This window comes from Abramis brama, assembly GCF_963993115.1.
Source record: "Abramis brama genome assembly, chromosome: 6".
Classification (NCBI taxonomy): Eukaryota; Metazoa; Chordata; class Actinopteri; order Cypriniformes; family Leuciscidae; genus Abramis; species Abramis brama.
Genome location: NC_139968.1, coordinates 13,513,837 through 13,540,428, shown reverse-complemented (window position 1 = coordinate 13,540,428; position 26,592 = coordinate 13,513,837). Strand labels below are relative to the sequence as shown.

Sequence of the window (26,592 nt, the reverse complement as noted above, 5' to 3'; positions counted from 1 at the left end):
TTCCTGTAGAGTTGTAAAGAATTACGTTTATTTGATATGGGAAGAAAAATTAAGAGGACACTCTTTCACAAACCAGAACCATGGAAATACCATTAGTTGGCTAGACATGATAGAATGGAAATACACTGGGGAAAAAAAGAAGAAGAAAAATCGGTCTTGTTTTCCAGTAAAAAATATTGTTGATGCACCGATATAAAATTCTGGCTGATACTGGTGAGCTGACAGTTATGGTTACAATTAAGGTTGATAACCAATACATGCCTGATATTAAAATCTATACTAATTTGTCCAGATAATTAAAAAATTAAATACTTAAAATCTAAAATGAATCGTTTTAAATGCTACAAGGGAATTCACTGTGAGATATTACATTTAGCAGTGTTATCAAATTTTTAAAAATCTACTTGCAGTGTGTGATTTTTAGCGGCATCTAGTGGTGAGGTTACGAATTGCAACTAACAGAAGTTACGGTGGCCGACAGGAAAAGATGCCGTCGTCTGAGACAACAGAGAGTAGCCAGTTCAGCAATGAGGTTTCTTTACAAAGATAAATTAAGAAATGATGTTTACTTTTGTGGTATCCTGATATTTATGTTATAGTTACCGGCAGTTCCACTCCACACCACAAGAGGTGCAGTTGACCTTCAGGATCATGTGGGGTCTGTGGGATGATGTAAACAACATATAGAGGAAATGATAACCTGTTGTATGGATGCTCTGTTACGCTAGTAATGCAATAAAATACTAAGTACAGTTATAGTGCGTGATTCAGTCCTTATATTACTAAAGTAACCACATATTGGCGACGAGGATATTGGAAGGTTAAAATAAGCGTCGGTCTGAAGACGGATGATACTGGATGAGTTCAGAGAGCTGACGGTGGGAGAGCGAGGGGCTAGCGTTGGACTGGAGGATTCACGGAAACAAACTCAAAGATGACTATGATGATAGGCACTCTGTCGGCTTTTGACGTAAAGGAGCAGACTTGGGAAGAGTATTGTGAGATACTAGAGCAGTTTTTTGAAGCTAACGGAATTGATGACGGAGAGAAGCAGAGAGCTATCCTCATCAGCGTGGTGGGACCAACCACATACAAGCTCATAAGGAACCTGGTGAGTCCAGAGAAGCCCAGCTCGAATACATACGGTCAGTTGAAAACTTTAACAAAAGAGCACTTCAACCCAAAACCGAGCGAAATAGTGCAGAGATACAAATTTGACTCGCGCTCCCACCAACCTATGGAGACCGTCAGTGCATACGTAGCAGAATTGAGACGTTTAGCACATGATTGTAACTATAGTACTACACTGGAACAGATGTTAAGAGACCGACTGGTATGCGGTATTAATGATGACAGGATTCAAAGACGCTTGCTATCCGAAACAGACTTGACTTTGAGAGAGCGTTCAAAATTGCAGTAGCTGCAGAAGCTGCTAGTAAAAATGTTCAAGACCTCCATAAAGGCACCATTAGCATGCAACAGCATGAAGACGGAGGGTACACGAAAAAAGGAGGGTGAATGGAAAAAGAGAGATAAGGAATGCTACCGATGTCATGGGAAGCAACACAGCGCAGCCGAGTGTAAATTTAAGGAGGCAAAGTGTCATTGTTGTGGGAAAGTAGGGAATATAGCTAAGGCTTGCCGAAATAGAAATAAAGAAGGTGCATGCCCCAATGAAAAGAAAGCATACAGAGCAGAGAAAGCATACAGAGCAGAGCGGCATTCACGTCCACATTGATTATATAATGTAGACTGTGAAAAGCAGGAAGGTGATAGATCTGAAGAGAAAGCATTCACATTAAACTGCATGGAAACGGAGACATCAATTCAGAGAATAAAACCGTTTGAAGTGACTAAGTGAATAAGAAGACAGTGCATTTTGAAATTGATACAGGATGTAGTGTAAGCATAATGAATGAGATGAAGTTCAATGAGATGTGGAACGAAAAGCAACGCCCGCAAATAAGACAAACTCATAGTCATACACAGGGGAGAAAATCAAAGTAGTGGGGGTAGCCAAAGTGGAAGTCAACTGTGAGCGGCAAGTAAAGACATTGCCCCTAGTGGTGGTTAAAGGTACAGGACCTAGCTTGTTAGGAAAAGGATGGCTAAAGGCTCTAAAGCTGAAGTGGGAAGAAATAAAAAATGTGAGAACAGAGGCACAGAGTCTACCGGAAGTACTCATGAGAAATGAGGATGTTTTCAAGCAGGAGTTAGGCATGTTGAAAGGTATGAAAGCAACCATTCGAGTGTCCGCTGAAGCACATCCTAAATTCTATCGGCCCCGCTCAGTTCCTTATGCCATGAGGGCAAAAGTAGAAGAGACGACAGATCGGCTGCCGAAGAAGGACATTATAGCTCCCGTTAAATACGCTGAATGGGCCGCACCCATAGTTCCTGTCTTAAAGCCAAACGGGTCGGTCAGAATATGCGGGGATTACAAATTGACAGTTAACAGTGCCTCCTCACTAGAGCAATGCCCTATTCCCCATGTCGAAGACCTGTTCAATACTCTGTCAGGAGGGAAACAGTTCTCCAAGCTTGATTTAAGCCACGCCTATCAACAGATTGTAATGGATGATGCCTCAAAGAAATACCTCACAATAAACACCCACCGAGGCCTGTTCACCTACAATAGGCTACCTTTCGGAGTTTCTTCAGCTCCCGCCATCTTCCAGCAAACGATGGAAAACCTGTTACAAGGCCTTCCAAGAGTAGCTGTGTACTTAGACGACATTATTCTGATGGGGAGAGACGAAGCGAACATCTGAGCACTCTGGACAAGGTACTTAGGCGACTGAAAGACGCTGGCCTGCGCCTTCACAGAAGCAAATGTGCGTTTCTGCAAAATGAGGTGGAATACCTAGGGCATGTGGTCGATGCTGAAGGCTTACATCCCGTACAGAGCAAGGTGAGAGCCATCGAGGAAGCTCCACCGCCAACCACAGTGACTGATCTAAAGGCCTATTTAGGTCTCTTGAATTACTATAATAAGTTTCTCCCTAGTCTAGCTACACGCTTAGCCCCGTTACACAAGCTGCTGAGGAAAGATGTTTCATGGGCCTGGAACAATGAGCAGGAAGAAGCTTTTCAGAACTCAAAACAGTTGCTGAAGTCAGCTAAAGTCCTGGGTCACTATTCAGCGGACAAAGACTTAGTGCCTCGCCATACGGATTAGGCGCCGTACTGTCACGTCATGGAAGACGGTAGTGAAAAACCTTTAGGCTTCATGTCACACATGCTAACACCAGCAGAGAAGCGCTACTCACAGCTTGATAAGGAGGGGTTAGCTATCATTTTCAGGATCAAGAGGTTTCACAAGTACATCTATGGACGAACATTCACAATCAGCACTGACCACAAGCCACTGATATCATGGTTTCATGAAAAAAAGCCAGTGCCACAGATGGGGTAACCGAGAGTGCAGAGGTGGGCAACACTCCTCAGAGCTTATGAGTACAAAATCATATACAAACCTGGGCAGGAACATGCAAATGCAGACGCACTGAGCAGGTTACCACTGCCACAAACAGGGGAAGAGGACGAGACAGACCAGGTCCTCATGTTGGAGGTCATGGAGGACCCACCTATCACGACAAAACAGGTTAGACAGTGGACAGCTAGGGACGAAACACTCTCCCAAGTGCTAGTCTGGTGTCTGAAAGGATGGCCAAGGGAGGTGGATACAATGTACAAACCCTACAGTCAGAGAAAACTGGAGCTGAGTGTGAAAGATGGGTGTGTGTTCTGGGGGGCTAGAGTGGTCGTTCCACAGAGGAGTAGGAAAGCCATTTTAAAACAGTTACACCACAAACACCCAGAAATTTCTAGAATGAAGGGCTTAGCACGTTCATACGTTTGGTGGCCAGGGATGGACTCCGAAATTGAAAAGGAAGTGCAGTCCTGCCATACATGTCAGGAAAGCAGAAATCCTCCAGCAGGGGCACCGCTACATCCATGGGAGTGGCCGGAGACACCCTGGAGCAGACTGCATGTGGATTACGCCGGCCCTTTTCTAGGGAAAATGTTCCTTGTCTATGTAGATGCACACTCCAAATGGATTGACGTGTATCCAGCAAGTACAGCAACAAGTCAAGTTACCATTGAAAAGCTCAGACAGTGCTTTAGCATACATGGCCTGCCCCAGACCTTAGTATCAGATAATGGAACTTTCTTCACAAGCCAAGAGTTTCAAGCATTCCTAAAACAGAATGGCATACAGCACATAACATCCGCACCATTCCACCCGGCGTCTAACGGTCTAGCGGAAAGAGCTGTACAGTCGCTCAAACAAGGAATAAAGAAAATAAAGGGAGACTCTTTGGAAACAAAAGTAGCTAGATTTTTGTTTAATTACAGAATCACGCTGCAAACAACGACTGGATTGTCACCAGCTGAAATGCTTATGTCCAGGAGGTTGCGCTCAACACTGGATCTTCTGCTGCCGGATGTGAAGTCAAAGATACGCAAGAAACAACTCAAGCAGAAGGAACAACACGACACACACAGTGAGTGGAGGAGTTTTTCTCCTGGGGATGATGTGTACACCCGAAACTACAGTCATGGACCCCGTTGGGTACAAGCGGTCATTGAAGAGAACACAGGACCTGTATCCTATACAGTACAGACAGGAGATGGACGAGTCATGAGGCATCATGTCGATCAAATCAGAAAACGGCATACTATTGTGAGCGGTGAAACGCCCGTGCCTGAGAGGATGGAGGAGCCTACCAGTCTTCAGGTCTCAGATACAGTATTGGAGGCCCCGCCTGCAGACTCTGCTGTCACCACTTCGGTCAGAGAGAGAATGACTGCTTCTGAGACAGCCCAAGCACACCCCTCAGTTGTTGAACAGACAAAAGCAGGAGTAGATCCATTACCTGTGTTGTGCCGTTCCGAGTGCACAAGAAAGACTCCTGCTTATCTGAAAGACTTTGTGAAATAGTGGTGAGATCCCTCAAGTCAGAGCAAGAATGTGCTCTGGGACTCACTGGAAGGATGGCAGTCTACTCACCTTCCTAGTTCGTTTTTGTTTTAACTCTGTTCACGGAGTTTAATTATATAAAAAAAAGAGAAAAAAAAAACATGAGAGTGCCAGATGGTGTATGTTTGTGTTAACTGTTCAACAAGGTGATCAGACTGTCTAGAAGAGTTTACTGTTGATTTGGTTTTGTTTCTCTGTGTTAACAGTATTAAGTACAATGTCACCCTTACAGTACATTTGTGAGTAGTTTGGGGGGGAACATATGATGTTTGATCACTGGAGTATTTTTTCTCTTAAGGGGGGAGGGATGTGGTATCCTGATATTTATGTTATAGTTACCGGCAGTTCCACTCCACACCACAAGACCTTCAGGATCATGTGGGGTCTGTGGGATGATGTAAACAACATATAGAGGAAGTGATAACCTGTTGTATGGATGCTCTGTTATGCTAGTAATGCAATAAAATACTAAGTACAGTTATAGTGCGTGATTCAGTCCTTATATTACTAAAGTTACCACAACTTTATTATTCAGTAAAACAATATGTTATTGCGAATATTATTGTTACTTGTTCATCATTGTGTCAGTGTTTTATTCGATGACTTTAGCTTGCTTCCTTGCATGAAGATGGACATAGTAACGAAACGTGTTTGTCCATTTAGGGCTCCTGTAGAAACATGTTGGCGCATTTCAATGTGTATGTAGATAGAATAGAATAGAATGAGGCATTTATATAGCGCTTTCATATGTACTACTGTACACCCAAAGCGCTTTACAATCATATCAGGGGTCTCTCCTCAACCACCACCAGTGTGCAGCATCCACTTGGATGATGCGACAGCAGCCACAGTACAACGGCGCCAGTGCGCTCACCACACACCAGCTATAGGTGGAGAGAGGAGAGAGAGTGATAGAGCCAGGACACCGGGGTTACACCCCTACTCTTTACGAGAAATGCCATGGGATTTTTTAATGACCACAGAGAGTCAGGACCTCGGTTTTACGTCTCATCCGAAGGACGATAGAAATGACTCATTCTAAGGTAATAAAAACATAACGGTTAATTATGTAAGGTCTTTATACAGCACTGAAAACACAGTTATGTATATGATATTGCATTTTTATCAACAGATCCTCCTAAATATTACACAATGCACCTTTAAGTGAATGGTAAATGCCAAGGTGCTGTAATCTAAAATGGTTCCTTCATAATGTGGATATAGTATATTGTGCATCTACAAAACAAAAACAAAAAAATAACATCAAGCAAAACAATGCAATATAACTAGAATGTATTTTAATTTAATTTAAATTTATTTTTGTAGAATTTTCTCATCTTATTGGTAAAATGTTATTTTTACTAAAATGAGCTAGATTTGTGCGGTAAAAAAATAAATGCATGGATGGGGTGTTGGTTATAGTAATGTTTTTTTTGTTTTTTTTATTACGTTTATTTATTTTTGTGCATATAAGAAAATTAATCCTGGAACCTGTAATTATTTTAAGGGTATTTGATGTTTGAATAAAAAACCTATTTGACAAAAAATAAATGCATAATTGCCAAATAAGCAAAATATTTGATTCAAGATATACTCTCTCAAAAACAAGATAGCATTTTGTTTCAAAATAAATCTACCTTGTTTTAAGTATGTTTCGATTTTTTTTTTGCTGAAAAACAAGACAAAATACCAAGGTCTTTGGACATGTAAGTACATTAGATTACCATGTGAAAATTACAGTATATGAATATGGTGATTATATAGTAGCTTGTTATCAAAGTACAATGCTATTACTATATTACTCTATTATTAATATAGTGCTTTAGTACGTACCTGGTCTTAATTTGATAAACTGTAGTGAGGATCAAACCCACAATAGACAAACTGCATCCCACAATACTGATCCAGTTTAAAGCCTCAGAATAATTATAGTCTGCTCTAAAGCTCTACAAAAAGGAGAGAGAAATCTTGATAGTTAATATAGTTCACATATATTCACCACATTTTCAAGTGTACTGTGTATTTTTACTACCACATTACAGGTAAGTTAACATAACAAATTGTGTTAGCTTAGCATCATGCTAACGACATCAAATATGAGTCTCGTCTGTGTCCTTTACTTGAGGAGCATTGTATACTAGAAAGTTTCCACAGGAAGCCATGTTGCACTTTAGTTACTCAGCCTATCTAGGGAGATCACTATAGGTTTTAGAGCAAAGTTTCAAGAGTTTATTTAACACACGTATGTTAAACTAACCATTAGAACTGCAAAGTTGGTGGTGTGGTTGCATTTACACTGGCCACCACTGGGATCTAGTATTTTGACGCAGCCCTCTGTTCTCCAGTCTCTTTGAGCGTAGTCCCAAAACACACATGCAAAGTCGCCAAGTGTCAAGCTGGATATATTCTGAAAACATAAACATATTTTTAAAAAAAACTACCATCAGTGCACTACCATCAGAAGCTTGGAATAATTAAGAGTTTTTCATGTTTTTCGAAGAAGTCCCTTCTCTTTATTTGATGAAAAATACAGTAATATTGTAAAGTTTTATTACAATTTAAAATAAATGTTTTCTATTTTAATATATTTTATAATGCAATTCATCAATAAATTGTGTTGCGTAATTATGCATAATTTAATGGTATTACTATAGTAGGTACATGTAATATGTGTAACAGGGACACAGTAAAATAAAGAAAAGTATTACTCATATATTCTTTCTTACCCCCAAACTTTTGAATGGCAGTGTATTGCGGTTTCCACAAAAATATTAAGCAGCACAAGTGTTTTCAACATTGATAATAATCAGAAATGTTTCTTTAGCAGCAAATCATCATATTCGAATGATTTCTGAAGGGTCACGTGACACTGAAGACTGGAGTAATGATGCTGAAAATTCAGATTTGCAGGAATAAATTACATTTTAAAATATACAGTATTTAACTAGAAAACTGGCATTTTAAATTGTAATAATATTTCACAATATTTCACTTTTTTTCTGTATTCTGTATCATCAAATAAATCCAGGTGAGTAAAAGAGACTTCTTCCCAAACAATGACTGGTAGTGTATTAATAATTTTACAAATTCTGGGTGGAGACCAGAATTTGACCAGAAAATAATCCATAGTTCATGTTAATTGATATATTTTCTAGGCAAGTCTAAGCAAAATTAGCAGGATAGTATGCAAACTGGTCATTCCTGATCCTCATAACCCTGACAGGGTTTATTTTGTGATAACGAAAGGCTAACTGAACAGTTATTCCATGTGTAGGTGTTTTATTGACTGGTAACATGAGTGATTCAGAGAAGCCGCTATATGTAATGTAATTATTATGAGTTTACGCTCACTCACCTTGGGCCTTATGGCGAACTCCACATTATCAAGCAAGCTTTTGTCTGAGAGGCTTGCAGAAATCACCCTTCTCTTCGTATCTAGTTGGCTATTAAACTGTTTTGAGTTGAAAAAACGGTCGTTTTCATAAAGCACCATTCCGATACTTAGATTTTTGTTCCCTACGGGAAAGGAGAAGGAGAGAAATTTATTCAAAACGTTGAGTTTAATTATGCTCCTCAAACCAAGAGCAACAACAACAGAGACATAAACGGTACCCCAATCTTTCTGGGAATTGTTTTGCAGTTTGATAGATAACATGAGATCAACGGGATGTCCTGAAGGGGATGTCATGTTAGCATCGCCTCCACCCAGACCTACTCCTTCTGGAGTAAATTTCTCTGACAGTCCTAGTGAAATGCAGCTTAGTTTAGGAAGTAGAAATGTCTTTCTAATATCAACAAAGATATAACAATTACATGTGAAGCTTTATTTGCTCTTTATGTTTCTGCTCTGACCTGTTTGAGCGTAGAATTGCACTTCCGGGGTCCAATTTGACAACTTGATGTGTTGCACCACTAGGTTTGGCTGCACCAGTGCATTAGAGTTCATGCTACTAACGTTCAAAGCAAAATCCTCCAAAGTCTTAGTGAGTCTACAGATATAATACACATGAAAAAGTTAAACACACATCCATCCTAATGAAAAGTAAATAAGTCAAGATTATCTTTTTTTTTCTACAATCTAAAAATAGATTGAGATTAAATAAAATTTCAAATAAGAAAATATTTCATGTTATTAATTTCTGCAAAAAATTGTCTTGTTACTAACCAAACACCCCCCCTGAAAAAAAAAAAATGTTTTAACCCAAAACCATGTGATCAGCATCATTTTCTTATATTTTGAACACACTATGGTAAATATCCTCTATATTTTATCTCCAATGACCTATTATCAAGGAGTGTATTAATTGCCCGTAAACTATTTTGGGTACATTGTTATTGTTTTCAATATCTTTAATTCAAATAAACATTAAAATGTGAGGTTAACCTGATCAAGAAAATTACATTTGGTTGACCAGGTTATTGTTTTTATTTTTTTGTAATATCAAAATGTATTAGATAGAGTGTAGTGTGTAAATACCTCTCAAGGGAATCATAAGTGTCTTCAGAGTGTTGTTCTTCATCAATTTGCATGAGCTGACTGATGGTGGCCATTGCTGACACTGCAACTGTCTGTACAATAAAAAACATTTTATATTACATCTATACATAATGATTTTGCTGTAGTCAAACATTGTCAGACAAACGTACTAACATGTTTTAAAGTGCCTCTATTATGCTTTTTTCGAATATTACCTTTCATGCAATGTGTAATATAGCTGTTTGTGAATGTAAAAGTTCTGCAAAATTTCAAAGATCAAAGTGCACGATGAATAAAGTTTTTGTCTCCTAAAAGAAATAATTGATTATGAACTGCTGAAACGAGTCATCAGTAAATCCAGTCTCACTTCCTGTAGACCAATCACAACAGACTGGACCATCTGACCAATCAGAGCAGAGCAGACCAATCACAACAGACTGGACCATCTGACCAATCAGAGCAGAGCAGACCAATCACAAAAGACTAGACCATCTGACCAATCAGAGCAGAGTAGACCGATCACAACAGACTGGACCGTCTGACCAATTAGAGGAGATTAGACCAACCGCAACAGACCTGACTGTCTGACCAATCAGAGCATATTAGACCATCTGACCAATCAGAGCAGAGCAGACCAATCACAACAGACTGGACCGTCTAACCAATAAGAAAGAAGGGGTTTAGAGAGACTGAATCTTTGAATGACCGTTTACAGACTCTGAGAAAAGTGGTGATGTGCAATTTTGAGAACATCAAAGTGATTTTTTAACTTTGATGCTTGTAAACCTATTGTAGGAGACCTCCAAAACAAAATTAGGACCCTTTAAAATAGCATAATAGGGGTACTTTAATGTTTCTACATGTGCTGAAAGTCATCTAGGATTCTTGCCTCATTTAGCACTGTGGAGGACAGCAAGCTATTGACAATCGTAGCAGCAGAGGTGATGTTCTGGGACGTCAGCTGCTCAGGTTTGGATGTTAACATCTGGACACTTGAGGCAACATGCATATTCTCTTCCGGAGTTAACTAAAATAAAACCACTGTGTCAATCTGGTGTGTAATCAAAAGCACATTAAAATGGCAGAGTTCAAACTATTGACTATCATGACTACAGTAAAGCAGAGGCAGTTAATGTACAGTGTCATGTTACACATTACATGTAGTTACTGTAGTAACTAGAATGCATTTCCGGAGGAACTGCGAAGTGTGCTTGCTCGGGTGCGGTTCACTAACGTTAGCAGGTAGTGGATAAGGGTGCGTTGAAGTTTGCTTGATCTGAGAATTTCAACAATAGTACTTTTTACAAGATTGTGCAAAAAGGTGAAAAGTTATGTGCATTAAGAGACATGTCTGCAATGTAGACTAGTGCCAATGGCATTGTTTATGTGGCTTGGTTGTTGGTTTTGAAATAATTGGTTATGAATATACAGCAGAGAGTGGGAGTGTTTTGGGTGATGAAATGGTAGCCTATTGAAAAGAAGTTGACAGTCTTCATTTACTGTATCCAATAAGCCAATACAAAACTCACCCAGCTGTTCTGTGGTTGAGTGTTCCCTTTGATTAGGAACAAATTTACTATCTCAAATTAAGGTCTACCGTAATTAGCGATGCTTTGATTGCTGCTGTCAAGATGGTTGTCATCACCTACACAGAAACGCTGATTTTTATAGCCTACCGTCAGTCCTCATATTGTAATTAAATGAAAAACGCTATCAGTTTCACTATTAGCTTACTCTAGCGATGCAATCGCAACAACATGGATAACGCTGTTTGGCCTTGCCTAACTTTATATGACATATGCGCCATATGCTAGAGTTACACATCCCGCTGCCATTTCAGGGCTTGAATTTCGGTGCGGGAATGTGGGGATTGCGCATAATTTAAACCATTCCCGCAAGGTTAGCTTTTATAGTGCGAGAAATTCCCGCACAAATATATTCGCTTCATCTCAGAGCAAATGATTAAAAAAATAAATTCACAGATGCGAGAAAAAAGATGTCAAACTGTCTTTTATTTTCGAATTTAATTCCTCAATCAGCGCTGGACCGGAATTTTCTGTCTTCCGCTGAGCCCTGGCCGTAGACAGATCATATGTTTCACGCTGTCAATGCAGTGGTCTACGTTGCGCTGATCTTATTCACACTATCGAGTGTAGGTGCAGCATTCTAACATTGAGTCATAATGAGCTGTTTGTGAAGTAATTATCCGCTTCCAAATTATGTCATTTTAATCACGAAATTGAAACATTAAAAAACAATTTGCTCTTTATGGTGTGCGAGTGATAGAGCGCGGCAGCAACGAACCAACTGATCAGCTTGCAGCGTAACAACATTGAATGCTGGGCCGACCAGCTGATCATAGCTGTACAGGGCGCCTTATTATTTTTCATCTCCATAAATATATCTAGTAGTAAAGCTAATGCAAGGGCTAGAAATCAATTAATCTTTTGCTGATACTTCCTTGTCATCATGGAGAGCGCAGTTCATGGCTGCATAACTTGCATAGCAACGACAGACGCCACGGGAGAGCAAGCGTGAAAGGAGACAGCGGCGCGCCCGCGCTTTCCACTTGTTTTTACACATCTAAGGTGCGTTCCATTCGACAGGGTCCATACGCAGTGTTCACTGCTCCCCTACTCCCTGAGCACGGTGTATCAGTTGAAGTGGACTTCACTGACAATAACCGCTCATTTGAAACGCCCTGCAAACGGCATCAAATAAAGTCAACAACGGGGTCGCGCAGATTATGATATAACATAAATATATATAGGACTACATTCATATTTTAATTTTTATTATTATATTATATATTTACAATTATATTGCACTATTTTACAACTACCTAAAATAAAATCACTTTACTTCACAAACTAGCTAAGCTGGCTGCATTCACTGAGGTAAATTATAATCATCAAAAATAGTATATGTAATATTCACAACAATAACTGTTAAAAATACTGTCATTTGTATAACAATGGTGAAATGTATGAATACTTAGTTTGTGAAGTAAAGTGATTTTATTTTAGGTAGTTGTAAAATAGTGCAATATAATTGTAAATATATAATATAATAATAAAAATTAAAATATGAATGTAGTCCTATATATATATTTATGTTATGTCAATCTTCGCGACCCCTTCGTTGACTTTCTTTGATGACGTCTGCAGGGCGTTTCAAATGAGCGGTTATTGTCAGTGAAGTCCACTTCAACTGATATACCGTGCTCAGGGAGTAGGGGAGCAGTGAACACTGCGTATGGACCCTGTCGAATGGAACGCACCTTAGATGTGTAAAAACAAGTGGAAAGCGCGGGCGCGCCGCTGTCTCCTTTCATGCTTGCTCTCCCGTGGCGTCTGTCGTTGCTATGCAAGTTATGCAACCAAGAACTGCGCTCTCCATGATGACAAGGAAGTATCAGCAAAAGATTAATTGATTTCTAGCCCTTGCATTAGCTTTACTACTAGATATATTTATGGAGATGAAAAATAATAAGGCGCCCTGTACAGCTATGATCAGCTGGTCGGCCCAGCATTCAATGTTGTTACGCTGCAAGCTGATCAGTTGGTTCGTTGCTGCCGCGCTCTATCACTTGCACACCATAAAGAGCAAATTGTTTTTTAATGTTTCAATTTCGTGATTAAAATGACATAATTTGGAAGCGGATCATTTCTTCACAAACAGCTCATTATGACTCAATGTTAGAATGCTGCACCTACACTCGATAGTGTGAATAAGATCAGCGCAACGCAGACCACTGCATTGACAGCGTGAAACATATGATCTGTCTACGGCCAGGGCTCAGCGGAAGACAGAAAATGCCGGTCCAGCGCTGATTGAGGAATTAAATTCGAAAATAAAAGACAGTTTGACATCTTTTTTCTCGCATCTGTGAATTTATTTTTTAATCATTTGTTCTGAGATGAAGCGAATATATTTGTGCGGGAATTTCTCGCACTATAAAAGCTAACCTTGCGGGAATGGTTTAAATTATGCGCAATCCCCACATTCCCGCACCGAAATTCAAGCCCTGAAATGGCAGCAGGATGTGTAACTCTAGCATATGGCGCATATGTCATATAAAGTTAGGCAAGGCCAAACAGCGTTATCCATGTTGTTGCGATTGCATCGCTAGAGTAAGCTAATAGTGAAACTGATAGCGTTTTTCATTTAATTACAATATGAGGACTGACGGTAGGCTATAAAAATCAGCGTTTCTGTGTAGGTGATGACAACCATCTTGACAGCAGCAATCAAAGCATCGCTAATTACGGTAGACCTTAATTTGAGATAGTAAATTTGTTCCTAATCAAAGGGAACACTCAACCACAGAACAGCTGGGTGAGTTTTGTATTGGCTTATTGGATACAGTAAATGAAGACTGTCAACTTCTTTTCAATAGGCTACCATTTCATCACCCAAAACACTCCCACTCTCTGCTGTATATTCATAACCAATTATTTCAAAACCAACAACCAAGCCACATAAACAATGCCATTGGCACTAGTCTACATTGCAGACATGTCTCTTAATGCACATAACTTTTCACCTTTTTGCACAATCTTGAAAAAAGTACTATTGTTGAAATTCTCAGATCAAGCAAACTTCAATGCACCCTTATCCACTACCTGCTAACGTTAGTGAACCGCACCCGAGCAAGCACACTTCGCAGTTCCTCCGGAAATGCATTCTAGTTATTACTTAGTACTTTATGTGTAATTACCTTAAAATAAAGTGTAACCGAATATTTTTTTTACATTTCACTTCATGGACTATGTTTGTTTGCCAGCAGTAATGAAACTGTTAGTTAAACCATTAAACTGCTGCCATTAAATATTAATATATTAATTATATAATAATTGTATTTTATAAATAAATAAAAATAGAATAGAGGGCAATTTTGACCTGAAAAATTAATATCATATAATATAATATTTAACAAAGTGCAACTTCTCCCAACATATCTAAAATAAAACAAAACCGGCAGTATCAACTTTTGTCATTCAAAATGATTGTGAATTTGTTCAAACTTTTCAAAGATGTAAATACAGACGTTGGCTTTGCTTTCGAACAGCTCCAGGATCAAGTCACAGTTCAGAAGTTTAAGTTCACCAAATGCGTGGAAGAGTGTGAAGTTCAAACACTGAGCCGAAGCCATAGGAATACCAGCTAAAGGACACATATAAGACGTACAACACAGGTTAAACAGGTTAACTTAAGAACACAAACAGAAAATTACAAACCTAAACTATTTTGGTATGTACTTCTGACACAAATTAAGTTAAATCACTGTACAGATGTTATACGATTTCTATTGCAAAAAAAAAAGACATTTCTAATAATCTGTTTGTCAACATTATATTATAATTAGTGATATAAGCCACACACACACACATATATATATGCTTTACATATTCAACCATTTATTAGTTTGGGGAGGATTTTTATTGTTTTTCAAAAAGAAGTCTCTAATGCTCACAAAAGATGGATTTATTTGACCGAAAATACAGTAAAAACAGTAATATTGTGAAATATTATAATAATTTTAAATAAGTGTTTTCTATTGTAAAATGTCATTTATTCCTGTGATGCAGTTACTCCAGTCTTAAGTGTCACATGATCCTTCAGAAATCCTTCTAATATGATGATTTGATGCTCAAGAAACATTTATTATTATACATTTTGAAAACTGTAAAAAAAAAAATTGTGGACATCATGATACTTTCTTCAGGATTCTTTGATGGATAGAATGTTAGAAGAACAGCCATTTACTTGTAAGTGAAATATTTTGTAACATTATAAATGTATTACTACTACTTTTGAGTTTTGCAATTTAATACATCCTAGCTGAATAAAAGTATTAATTTCTTTAAAAAAAAAAATATATATAATAATAATAATAATCTTTTTGATCCCACACTTTGGAACAGTTAGTGTAAAACATATTGGGGTTTCTTATGTATTATACACCATGCTTATTTATTTACTTTATAATATAACATACCACTGGTTGTTCCTGGAGGGCATAGCTGTGCTGAATAATTAAACTGGCCGACGACAGTGAGTGGAAAGGTAAAACCGTTGAGTGTTTCCTCTGGACAAGTAGTACCTGCAACACAATCATTTTGGGTACTGTTATGTCAACGTCATCCTGGACCAAAACTTGAAATGGGTTGCATCTCAATCTGCTCCTTAGTTCAGTAGTCAGGACACTGATCAGGGAGTCGGTCATTATAAGGGCTGTCTCAGTCGCGACTCGCAAAATCCTTCCAGTTCGCTCCCTAACAAAGCCCACAATGTATACCGCAAAAACCAGGGAGCAGTGATGCTCACTATTCTCCCTTACTAGAAATTACGTCACATAGATATCGGTCCTGCCTTTTGTTGATTAATACCAGCGGTAACGTTCTATAACATTGTACGTTGACGTTGCACGTAGTCACGTCGCCGGACTTTGAGTAATCACTGTCCCATTGTGTAGTGACTAGGGTCCTTACCAGTGCCCGGATTTCTGTACACGATATACTGATTCACAACTCGGGAGCTGATTGAGACGCACCCATGGTCTTACAGGCCTGGTTTTGAGGCAGGGATGGTAAACTCAGTTCCTGGAGGGTTCCTATTCAGTTTAGCTCCAACCTTAACTGAACACACCTGAACCAGCTAATCAAGGACTTCAGGATTACTAGAAACTTCCAGGCAGGTGTTTTGGAGCTGGTCGGAGCTACACTCTGCAGGACAGTGACCATCCAGGAGCTGAGTTTGACATGTGGTTTCAGAGAACACCTCTGCAATGCGTACCTGTAGGTTTACCTGTAGTAGGAGTGGTAGTAGTGGTAGTAGGAGTGGTAGTAGGAATGGTAGTAGGAGTGGTAGTAGGAGTGGTAGTAGAGGTAGTAGGAGTGGTAGTAGGAGTGGTAGTAGGAGTGGTAGTAGGAGTGGTAGTAGAGGTAGTAGGAGTGGTAGTAGGAGTGGTAGTAGGAGTGGTAGTAGGAGTGGTAGTAGGAGAGGTAGTAGGAGTGGTAGTAGAGGTAGTAGGAGTGGTAGTAGGAGTGGTAGTAGGAGTGGTAGTAGGAGTGGTAGTAGGAGAGGTAGTAGGAGTGGTAGTAGAGGTAGTAGGAGTGGTAGTAGGAGTGGTAGTAGGAGTGGTAGTAGGAGTGGTAGTAGGAGTGGTAGTAGGAGTGGTAGTAGAGGTAGTAGGAGTGGTAGTAGGAGTGATAGTAGAGGTAGTAGGAGTGGTAGTAGAGGTAGTAGGAGTGGTAGTAGGAGTGGTAGTAGGAGTGGTAGTAGGAGTGGTAGGAGTGGTAGTAGATGTAGCAGTTGGCGAGGTGGTTGTCACTGCTGTATTCTGTAGTGACACCTCATTTGTAAATGCTGTTAAAAAAAGAAGAAACAATTTGATTAGGATCAGCAAAAAATGTTTGGTACAATGTGATTTTAAATATTGTTTGGTAAACCCTTTTAACCCTCTGGGCTTCTTCGTAAAATAGTCACACTTAGCTTCCTCCCGCCCGAAAACGGGCGAAGCCTTAAAATGTTACTTTACTTTTTCCCAGGATAACCAATCAAATATATTTTTGTTCTATAATGTTTTCTGATTATTATTTAGAATTTTTAGAATTTTTTATGATACTTTGCATTAATTATATAATTTTTATGAGCTATTTTTTCCATTAGAATTAATATATATATTTTTATTTTATTTATTTTATTTTATTTTTCAATAAATGCAACATTTCACATCAAATTAGAGTGCAGGCCTAAAAAAAAAATTTTTCAAGTGAGAAGAGCGCCACCTAGTGGCTTCAAAATTTATTCATTTGTGTCATGTCCTATAACCGCCTATAGGCGGCCTATAGCTTTTTTATTTATTTATTTGATTTATTCCCATTCGGAAAGAAAACAATTTATTACTAATCAACCACTGAATGGAACAGCACAAATTATATATCATTTTAAAGCTTAGGATCTCAGCTTTTTAATGAATCTAATTACATTTATTAATTCCTAACGAGTGCTGAGTAATCCCTCTAAAACCAAGTGTACCGCCAGCAGGCGCCACCTAGCTGCGAAAATATTCATTACCATATTTTTCAAAAATCTTGCCTTGATTAACACAAAGTTGATGTCATTTGAAAGCTTAGAGTCTGAACTTTACAGTGAATGTATCCACTTTGAAAAACTTTTAAGTATTGCTGAGTTATTTGCTGATAAATAGAATTTCTTTTTTTTCATAATCTATAAAATAATGTACTGCAATGTGTCAAAAACATCATACAGCTCATGAAACATTCTCAGATAATTGAAAATGGCACTTCATTTTTTACAGCATATTATTACAATTAAAATGAGCCCAAAATTAAGATAATCTATTGCTTTTATGACAAGATATTCTTCATGGAGAAAAAATTGCCCATGAGGGGGTGTCAAAGACTGTACAAAAAGGCTATCTCTTTTCAAAATGCTGTAATTTTTGATTCCTTTATCCAAAAATTATTATTTTTTTATCCAGATGCAGCTAACATGTAGGGGGACTTCACTAAAAAAGAATTTTCCTCCTACCTTATTTCCTTCCTGAGTTATTCCATGACAAATAAGAAAGATATGCAAAATCATAATAAAAATTGTATATATATATTGTCTTTTATCCGCCGTTTCTTGGCAGGACAATGTCCAAATGTAATGTAATTTATATTTTCAAAAAATTTAAAAAGAGTTCTTTCAAACGATACCTACCTTTTGACTCTCCTTGCTATAGTTTTGGAGTTATTATGATTATATAATTTTTATATAGTTTGGGGCAAAATTTGCTGTTTCAGTCTTACCAGTTCATTTCTCTCTGTGTGTGTGTTTGTGTGTGTGGGTGTATGTGTGTGGGGGGGAGGGTGTCTTTTTTGCACTCTTGATGTTTTAGAGTGTCACCCCTTCATTGCTGTACACTTTTTTTCAGCACAGTGGCTGATCTGTAGCTTGTACCACCAAAAGTTTCTCTGAGTTTTCCTATTTTTTCGTATTTCCCATTCATTTCCTATGTCGCCCGTTTTCGGGCGGGAGGAAGCTAAGTGTGACTCTTTTTTTTTACGACCCTTTAACATATCAGAATCATCTCCTTGATTTTTTTGTGTGTTCATATAGGTAATAAAAGAAAAGTCACCAAGTTTCACCCCCATCCGATGAAGCAAAAAAATTTAATAATTCGAAACGTTCAAGTTTTCGCCCGTTTTCGGGCGAAGAAGCCCAGAGGGTTAAATAATGAAAGCTCTATCCTATTGACAGTTTATATGCCGTTTATATGCCGTAATGCACCCAGATAGGGCCAAGACAATATTTGTATGGGTGGGCCACTTTTTCCCTGGCCCAATAAGTGCCGTATACTATAGAGATAGACCACCCCATGACAGCTCTGCACCTCGGGGTCATTTGCAAGTGAAATTCCTGCACATACTTCTTTAAATGACCGTGACACATGCAAATCAGCCTAACCTGGACAATCCAAATTAGGATGCCAGCCAATAAAATTAAAAAACTGCCAAACTGGATATTTCATAAAATTATTTGGGCTATTAAAGTCTTGGCATTCAAAAAACTTTACATTTATGTACGTCTCATCTAAACCTTAATCAAATAAATTGATTAAACCTTAATCAAATAAATATGAATATAATTATAAAATAAAAATAGTCAAATCGAGATGGTTCTGTTTTTGTTAAATGATTCAATATGGAATTTTTGCCATGATCTTGAATCAATAGCACACTAAAATAATATATAACATAACATACTGGGATCGGTGAGATTTTTTTTAATACTTTTAAAAGAAGTTATCAAGGCTGCATTTATTTAATTAAAAATTAATTAATTAATAAAAAACAGTAATATTGTGAAATATTATTAAAATGACTAATTTATTCCTGTGATCAAAGCTGAATTTTCAGCATCTTTACTCCAGTCTTCAGTGTCACATGATCCTTCAGAAATCATTCTAATATGATGATTTGCTGCTCAGGAAACATTTATTATTATTATTATTATTAATGTTGAAATGAGTTGAGTACGATTTTTTCAGGATTCTTTGATGAATAGAAAGTTAAAAAACAACAACAAAAAAAACAGCATTTTTCTGAAACAGAAAGCTTTTCTAACATTACTGTTCAAAAGTCAGGTCAGTAAGATTTCTTTTTTTTAAAGAAATTTATACTTTTATTCAGCAAGGATGCATTAAATTGATCGAAATTGACAGTAAAGTCATTTATAATGTTACAAAACATTATTTTGAACTTCCTATTCATCAAAGAATCCTGAAAAAAAAAAAAAATACACCAGTTTTCAACATAAAAAGTGTTTCCTGAGCATCAAATCATCATATTAGAATGATTTCTGAAGGATCATGTGACACTGAAGACTGGAGTAATGATGCTGGAAATTCAGCTTTGATTGCAGGAATAAATTACATTTTAAAATATATTCAAATAGAAAAGAGTTATTTTAAATTGTAATAATATTTCACAATATCACTGTTTTTTAATAAAACAATAAATGTAGCCTTAAGAGACTCTTTTAAAACATGAAGAAATCTTACCGATCGCAAACATTTTAGCAGTTTACACATTTATAAAACAGGTGTATAATTTCATGAGAGCTATGTTAATATAGAATATATAAATATAATGAGAGCTATATAGTCTCCATATGTATAGGTAAAAATCTCTGCACTACATCTATTTTTCTGAAAGTTAATCTGCAATGTTACAATAACTTACCTAAAAGAAATACGAGCAGCAGAACGGAGCGATCCATCATCTCCCCACTAATGATCTGGTTCTCGAGCATGCCTGGTTATGACTTATGTAGGATGATCTCAGATGTTGAGTTTGACATGATGTATTTGCATTTCTAAGGGAAAAAAAGCTATGGACACGGTAATGGGCAATGTTTTGCAAAAAACAAAAATGACAAGAAACATGGGTCAGGCAGGTGTCATTACTTCGCTTTAAGTATACAGGATGGCAAAATTATTTAAATCATTACGTGCCACTAAACCTGACAGTGATAGCATTTTACATGACTGCAATGTTGAACTAAAATAATAAGAGAACCTATAAGAAGGCATACACAGGCATTAGTAACTATTTTGGATAAAAGTGTCATGTAGGCCTAACTATTATCCAAAATGAAATCATCTTATTTACTCATTCTCATGCCATCCCAGATATAAATGACTTTTTTCTTCAGATGACCAGCCTCATCTGAAGAAAAAGTCAGATCCATCTCTGGATGAGGGTCAGTAAATGATTATTATTTTTGGGTCGACTATCCCTTTAAGGATTTTTAATTAACATGTCAAACGTGCCTAGATGGGCCAAATATTATGTGAATAACTTAATATTTGTATACACGTCATTATATGTCTTCACAGAATAATAAATCTGTGTAGAACCTGGAGAGATTCAAAGCAGGCGCACGCGATCACAATCACAGTCACGATAAACAAACTGAATTCACGTCCAAATAAACACTTCATTGTGTTTAGATTGACGTATGTCACACTTTTAAAGATGGATTAGTTTTTTTCTCAATTTCATTTTGTTATTCAAAGTGAGCCTTGTGTTAAGATGCAAATTATTGTCAGCATTCAGGGCACTTCAGATACGCCATTGAACAACAGGCAAATTAACGGCGAATCTCTCTATAGGCTACTGCAAAAAAAAAAAAAAAAAAAAAAATAGTAAACTATCATAATTTAGAAACATTTCCATCTTTATAGTACAGAAATAATTAGTAGCCTAAATGCACGTGCTGGATTACGTGAACATTCAGACGAGACGAGTATTTTCCTGTCAGCATGTCAGTGGTTTTCCTCGACGTCACGAACAACTCCACTTCACAAACGAGGTCTATTATTTCTCAGAGGAGGAGTGCAAGGGTATTTATATTAATGGTTGTAACTTATTATAGTTTTATCGAAATGTAAACACACTAAACAATGCTGGGTTCAAAATAACCATTTATGGGCTATTTGGCAACCCAGCGCTGGGTAAATATTGGACAAACACATGCTGGGTCATATGCATTAACCCATTTGCTGGGTTGTTTTTTGATGGTGCTGGGTCAGTCAACCTGACATTGAAGGTTTTTCATTTTAAATAAAAATAAAATAGGACAGGATCAGTTCAAATACAATATTTTTTATTCAATGGCAAGTCAGTCTTTCACAATCATAAAATACTCCAAAAAAAAAAAAAAAAGTGTCAAAGTTTTAGAATGTAACCGGAGCAGCCAGTGGGAATGTGTGGAAAGAAAACATCACTTGGTTAAAAATATAATAAATAAAAAAATAACCCACTAAATAAATAACCCAACAGGCTGAAACCAGCATTTTTTTTTTAAAATACAGATACATCAATTTGATGGTTTAATGTTGAAAACGGACTGTGAGATTATGACAGTGTATTTGGAATGATGACAGAAATGTGCTGCACAAGAATGTCCATAGGAAAGGAATAAGACACAGGGTGCAAAGGTTAAACAGTTAATCTGCGTAAGCTAATAAAGCTCAGAACTCGTGCATCCATGAGAGTGATGGAGGATATGCACTTACCTAGAAACCTTCACATCAACTCAGCTGTTATCCACTCACATCCTGGTTACAAAAGGGTTTTAAAAGGATGAGACCTAAAGAAATAGTCAGTCGTAAACAGCTAAAGCCAGTCTCATGCATCAACTTGAAACAACTATAAAGCTCAAATATCTCGAAGTCATCTAGATAGAAGTATGCTATTTTCGTTATCAGTTTAAAGAGTTTGTGGAAACTGATGGACTCATTCATTTATTATAGGCTAGTTTGATTCAAATTAACTTTTTGGATTACATTATTGACACCATTGCAGTCACAAATTATGGCTTCTTATAAAAAGAGTTGCAAATCTCAAGCAAATATATAAACCCAATGTGAACTCTACTACCTCACAAACCTTAGTTAATTATCTGCTGACCATTTCTAGAAAACAATACCCTTAGGTTGTTCAATGGAAAGAATGGGAATATTTTTTAATCATATATATATAAAGAGAAAAGAGGAGGGTCTAAAATTAGCCAATATAAAATTCAGTAAGATCACGTGTAAATATTGAAAAACTGACAAAAATGTACATTTTGATTTCATTTTATTGTAAGATGATTCATGGAAAAGAGCAGACTATCTTACATACATTACTGTAGTAAATGGGTTACTTTGCAGTGGGTTTCATAACTGAAGATATATTTCCCAGGATCGTCTGGATCCCACTGGCTCCCTTGTGGATAAGATTTGAGGTACAGGATCTGTTAAACAGCATGTGGAAAACATGGTGGAAACAGACAGAGATTACAAAGGCAGCAGTTCAAACCTAATCAGAATCTGGGCCGAGAGCCAGTGGATGAGAAGAACAGAAGATCCTGGTTTAACAAATCTGATCTCTTCTTAGGCTCAAATTAGTTAGTCAGGTAATCATAAAACCGTATGTGATCAAAGAGCCCTCAGGAGGAGGAAACAAAGACACAAACAAGAAGCTGACAAGATATTTACTCTCCAGCAGTCTCTTATTTCTTCTTTTTCTCTTGTGTGTTGGTGAACCAGGCGTCCAGCAGCTTTTTGCTGTAGTAGATCTGCCAGCCATGTACTTGAACTGAAATAATCAAGACTAAGTACATTATAGACACGGCAGAGAAGCCAAAGATGAACCTATAAGCTTTGCCGTGGCGATAAAGCTGCTGAGCCACAGGAAACATCTCCATCCCTCCATAAAGAATAGGAGCGACACAAAAAAGCCCGGCGCTGATCATTGAGATGACCAGGTAGCTGATGTTGTTTTTCGGCAACGCCATGAAGCTGAAGACTGTGGGTATGATGCTCAGAAGATACGTGTACTCCCATTGGTACGGAGAGGCCACCACTTTATGGGACACCAGGTTCAGCTGGCTGACCACCACCTGTGCTGCTACAAGAAACCAGACCACTGCATGAGCGATGTTCAGCTTCTTGATCTCAGACTTCAGGGCCACACTGGGGGGATTGAGAAGGGTCAGTTCAACAGGATCAGAGGAACTTTGTAACTTCAGAGATTAATCCTGTAATAGATTAGTTTTTTCCCTAAATATGCCCCATCATGTCTTAATTTATTGGATAACATGTTAATAATCATACAAGTTTAATATAACAGTTTTGTGAGCATAGGGATGAATTTTAAATCATTTCAGTACTTTGTCTAGGATTAACAAGTGGATTATCCCAAGTTCCAAGGAAGGTTAAGCAAGGTTCCCGCTCAATGAAGGACCGTAAACGTAGAACACATTGCTAGTCCTAAGCAGCGGTTTTAAGTGCATGTCTGTGTGAGGTAAAAAGACACAAGCTCTTGAAGCTCCGCCCCCTGTGCTGGTAGCAGCAGCTCATTTGCATTTAAAGGGACAGACACAAAAACAGTGCGTTTTTGCTCACCCTCAAAAAGTGACAATTTTAACATGCTATATAAAAATATCTGTGGGGTATTTTGAGCTAAAATTTCACATACACACCCTAGGGACATCAAAGACTTATTTTACATCTTGTGAAAAGGGCATTATTCCACCGCTTTAACTTGAGCGCAGCGTTTTTAGAATGCAAGACGCATGTGCAACAGCTCATAATTAGTAGCTCAACTACTACTGTGTTTGAGATTTCATGTTTTCATGATGGTGACAGGCTGAAAAGTGCTATTATTATCTTTGTTTTTACAAAACATGTGGAGTTTTACATGTTTTACATCCATGTGGAGACCCTCCCCACAACAACGTAGGGCAGGGTTCACCAATCTCGGTCCTGGAGGGCCGCTGTCCCTGCAGAGTTTAGCTCCAACACACCTGTTTGAAAGTTTCTAGTATGCCTAGTGAGACCTTGATTAGCTGGTTCAGGTGTGTTTAATTGGGGTTGGAGCTAAACTCTGCAGGACAGCGGCCCTCCAGGACCGAGATTGGTGAACCCTGACGTAGGGAATACCAGGACACACACTGCATAGACACTTCTGGCTTCACAGCAGGTTGTGTTTGCTGTAGATAACTCAAACTGTTTTTAATGTGCCAGTGGTCACAATACTACATAATACAGCTGAAAAAAAGTAAACTAGGCATGATGTTTAATATGAATGAGTGTGTCTGGATTTTTCATAATGTTTTACTTTTATACATTTTTAACCTGCATTTATTTAGTTCTTTGTTCAATCTCAAACCATTATTTTATTTTTATTGTTAAGATGTCTGCACAAGAGTTAACTGTAAACAGTGCAAACATTAAACTTTGCTGAAATGAAATGTCTTGCTTTGGTCTACATAGTGTTCTGTTAACTCCACTAATCTATAATTACTGAACCTAAAAATAGAAATGTGTTCATAAAAACTAAACTAAAACTAACAAAACCATTAATGAAATGTACAGCAAAATTGAAAATGATATTAAAATAAAAATTAACTTAAAAATGCACAACTATGATAACATTGGTTGCAAGGTACTAACGTTAAGCACATTGTAAAAGGAAAAACTGACAATTTACTTAGAAATACATTACAACGCACAGATAACGTTACGTATTAGTAAATGGATTTTCTTAGGCGCTTTTTGTTTTCAAGTTTTCAAAAGTACTGTACAATAGCAAAGACCATACGCGGAAGAGGCACTGTAAATACAAGATTAAAATATTACTACGAGTCATATTGTTTACATTCACTCCGGTTCACAACACACGTACCTCATCTGATAATGTGCCGCCACGCGCTCGCGGTGCTGAAAGTCGCTGCCGTCCGTTCCTGTGGCGCGCGGCCCTGCTCGTGATGCCATGGCAACCCAACACCGTCGACGACAACCTGAGGTAAAGGTAAACTCGGAAATTAATTTACCTCACTCACTTCTTCTGTGTGAAAGTCTACATGAGGCAAACACGAACAGCTCACTCGCGTTGCAGTTTGTAAAGCGCACATGTTGCAAGGACACAAAATTAACCAACGTGTAGCACTAAACCACGGAAAGGCAGAAAAGTTACCCGAGAAACACGAACAGAGGCTGGAGGTTCACAGACTCGTGACACTTTTCCATATTTTCTATAATATGAAGCAACGTAAATGGTGACCGTGACTCATTCTGCCAAATATATTTTGGGTTTCACGTATACATTAATAAAAAAAAAAATTAAAAAAAAGTACATGATAAAAATAGAATTTCACTATGGAATAAACTTAAAATTCTGTACCGCGATAACTGTAGCCTATACTTGTCGCTTTTGACTAAATAATTATTTCACAAAGAATGGCACTATGAATGCAATGTAACGTACGCTTCCGTAAATACTTCCCTTTACCTTTTTGGCTCATATATTGACTTTAAACAAACTATAGCTTATTGCAAAAACTACAAATACTCTATTTCCGAAAGCGAAATATCCTACTGAGAATCCTGCTTTAGTGAAGTAAGTTACTCATTGGCTTTTAAAAGTTTAAACTTCTCTGTAGTTTTTGTTTGTTCATGACTTCACGACCTTGTAACGTTACTGATATGTAAAACAGCTTAAGTTGATCCTAAATAAATCCACGCATAGTATGATTTATTATTGAATATTACTGATTGTCAAGGTATTTCTGATTCTAAAACAAAGATCACAACCGTCTGTCACTCAAGCCAACTTCTACAGCTTTTGGTGACGCTTCATACAGATACAGTACTTGATTTCATACAGAAACCATACATGTTCATTCACAGTCATAATCGACTTTACAAACGAGCAGACGCGCACTAATATATATCAAACTTATGAACACACATAGTATAAAATGCCTACCTTATTTTGAACCAGCAAACAACTTCATATACTCAGACAAAGTAGAAATGTGATCAAAGTAGCTCTTCTTCTACATGTGCGTTCGTTTGGACATACTTCAATATCGCCCTCACTGGTGCGGAGTGGGAACGACTAATGCTTATGAAAATAGTTTCGAGATTTGCATCTAGAGTAGGCTACTGATACAAAGGATACACACACTTGGTTATTAAATTATGCATTACATTGGTTAAATCAATTGGGAAAATATGTAAAACGTTTGTGTCATTCTAAGCTCTTTGTTGGTCTGTTTAAGG

At 37.7% G+C, this 26,592-nt stretch overlaps 1 protein-coding gene across 1 annotated transcript; it reads right to left on the bottom strand.

The window, feature by feature from the left end:
• Positions 1 to 22,604: 22,604 nt before the first annotated feature.
• On the bottom strand, positions 22,605 to 26,397 carry jagn1b (jagunal homolog 1b). Its single transcript, XM_084116060.1, has 3 exons — positions 26,297 to 26,397; positions 25,214 to 25,328; positions 22,605 to 23,499 (listed from the first exon to the last, which is right to left on the bottom strand). Exons 2-3 carry the CDS (start codon positions 25,300 to 25,302, stop codon positions 23,037 to 23,039), a joined length of 552 nt encoding a protein of 183 aa, XP_083972186.1. The 5' UTR covers positions 25,303 to 25,328; positions 26,297 to 26,397; the 3' UTR covers positions 22,605 to 23,036.
• Positions 26,398 to 26,592: the final 195 nt, after the last annotated feature.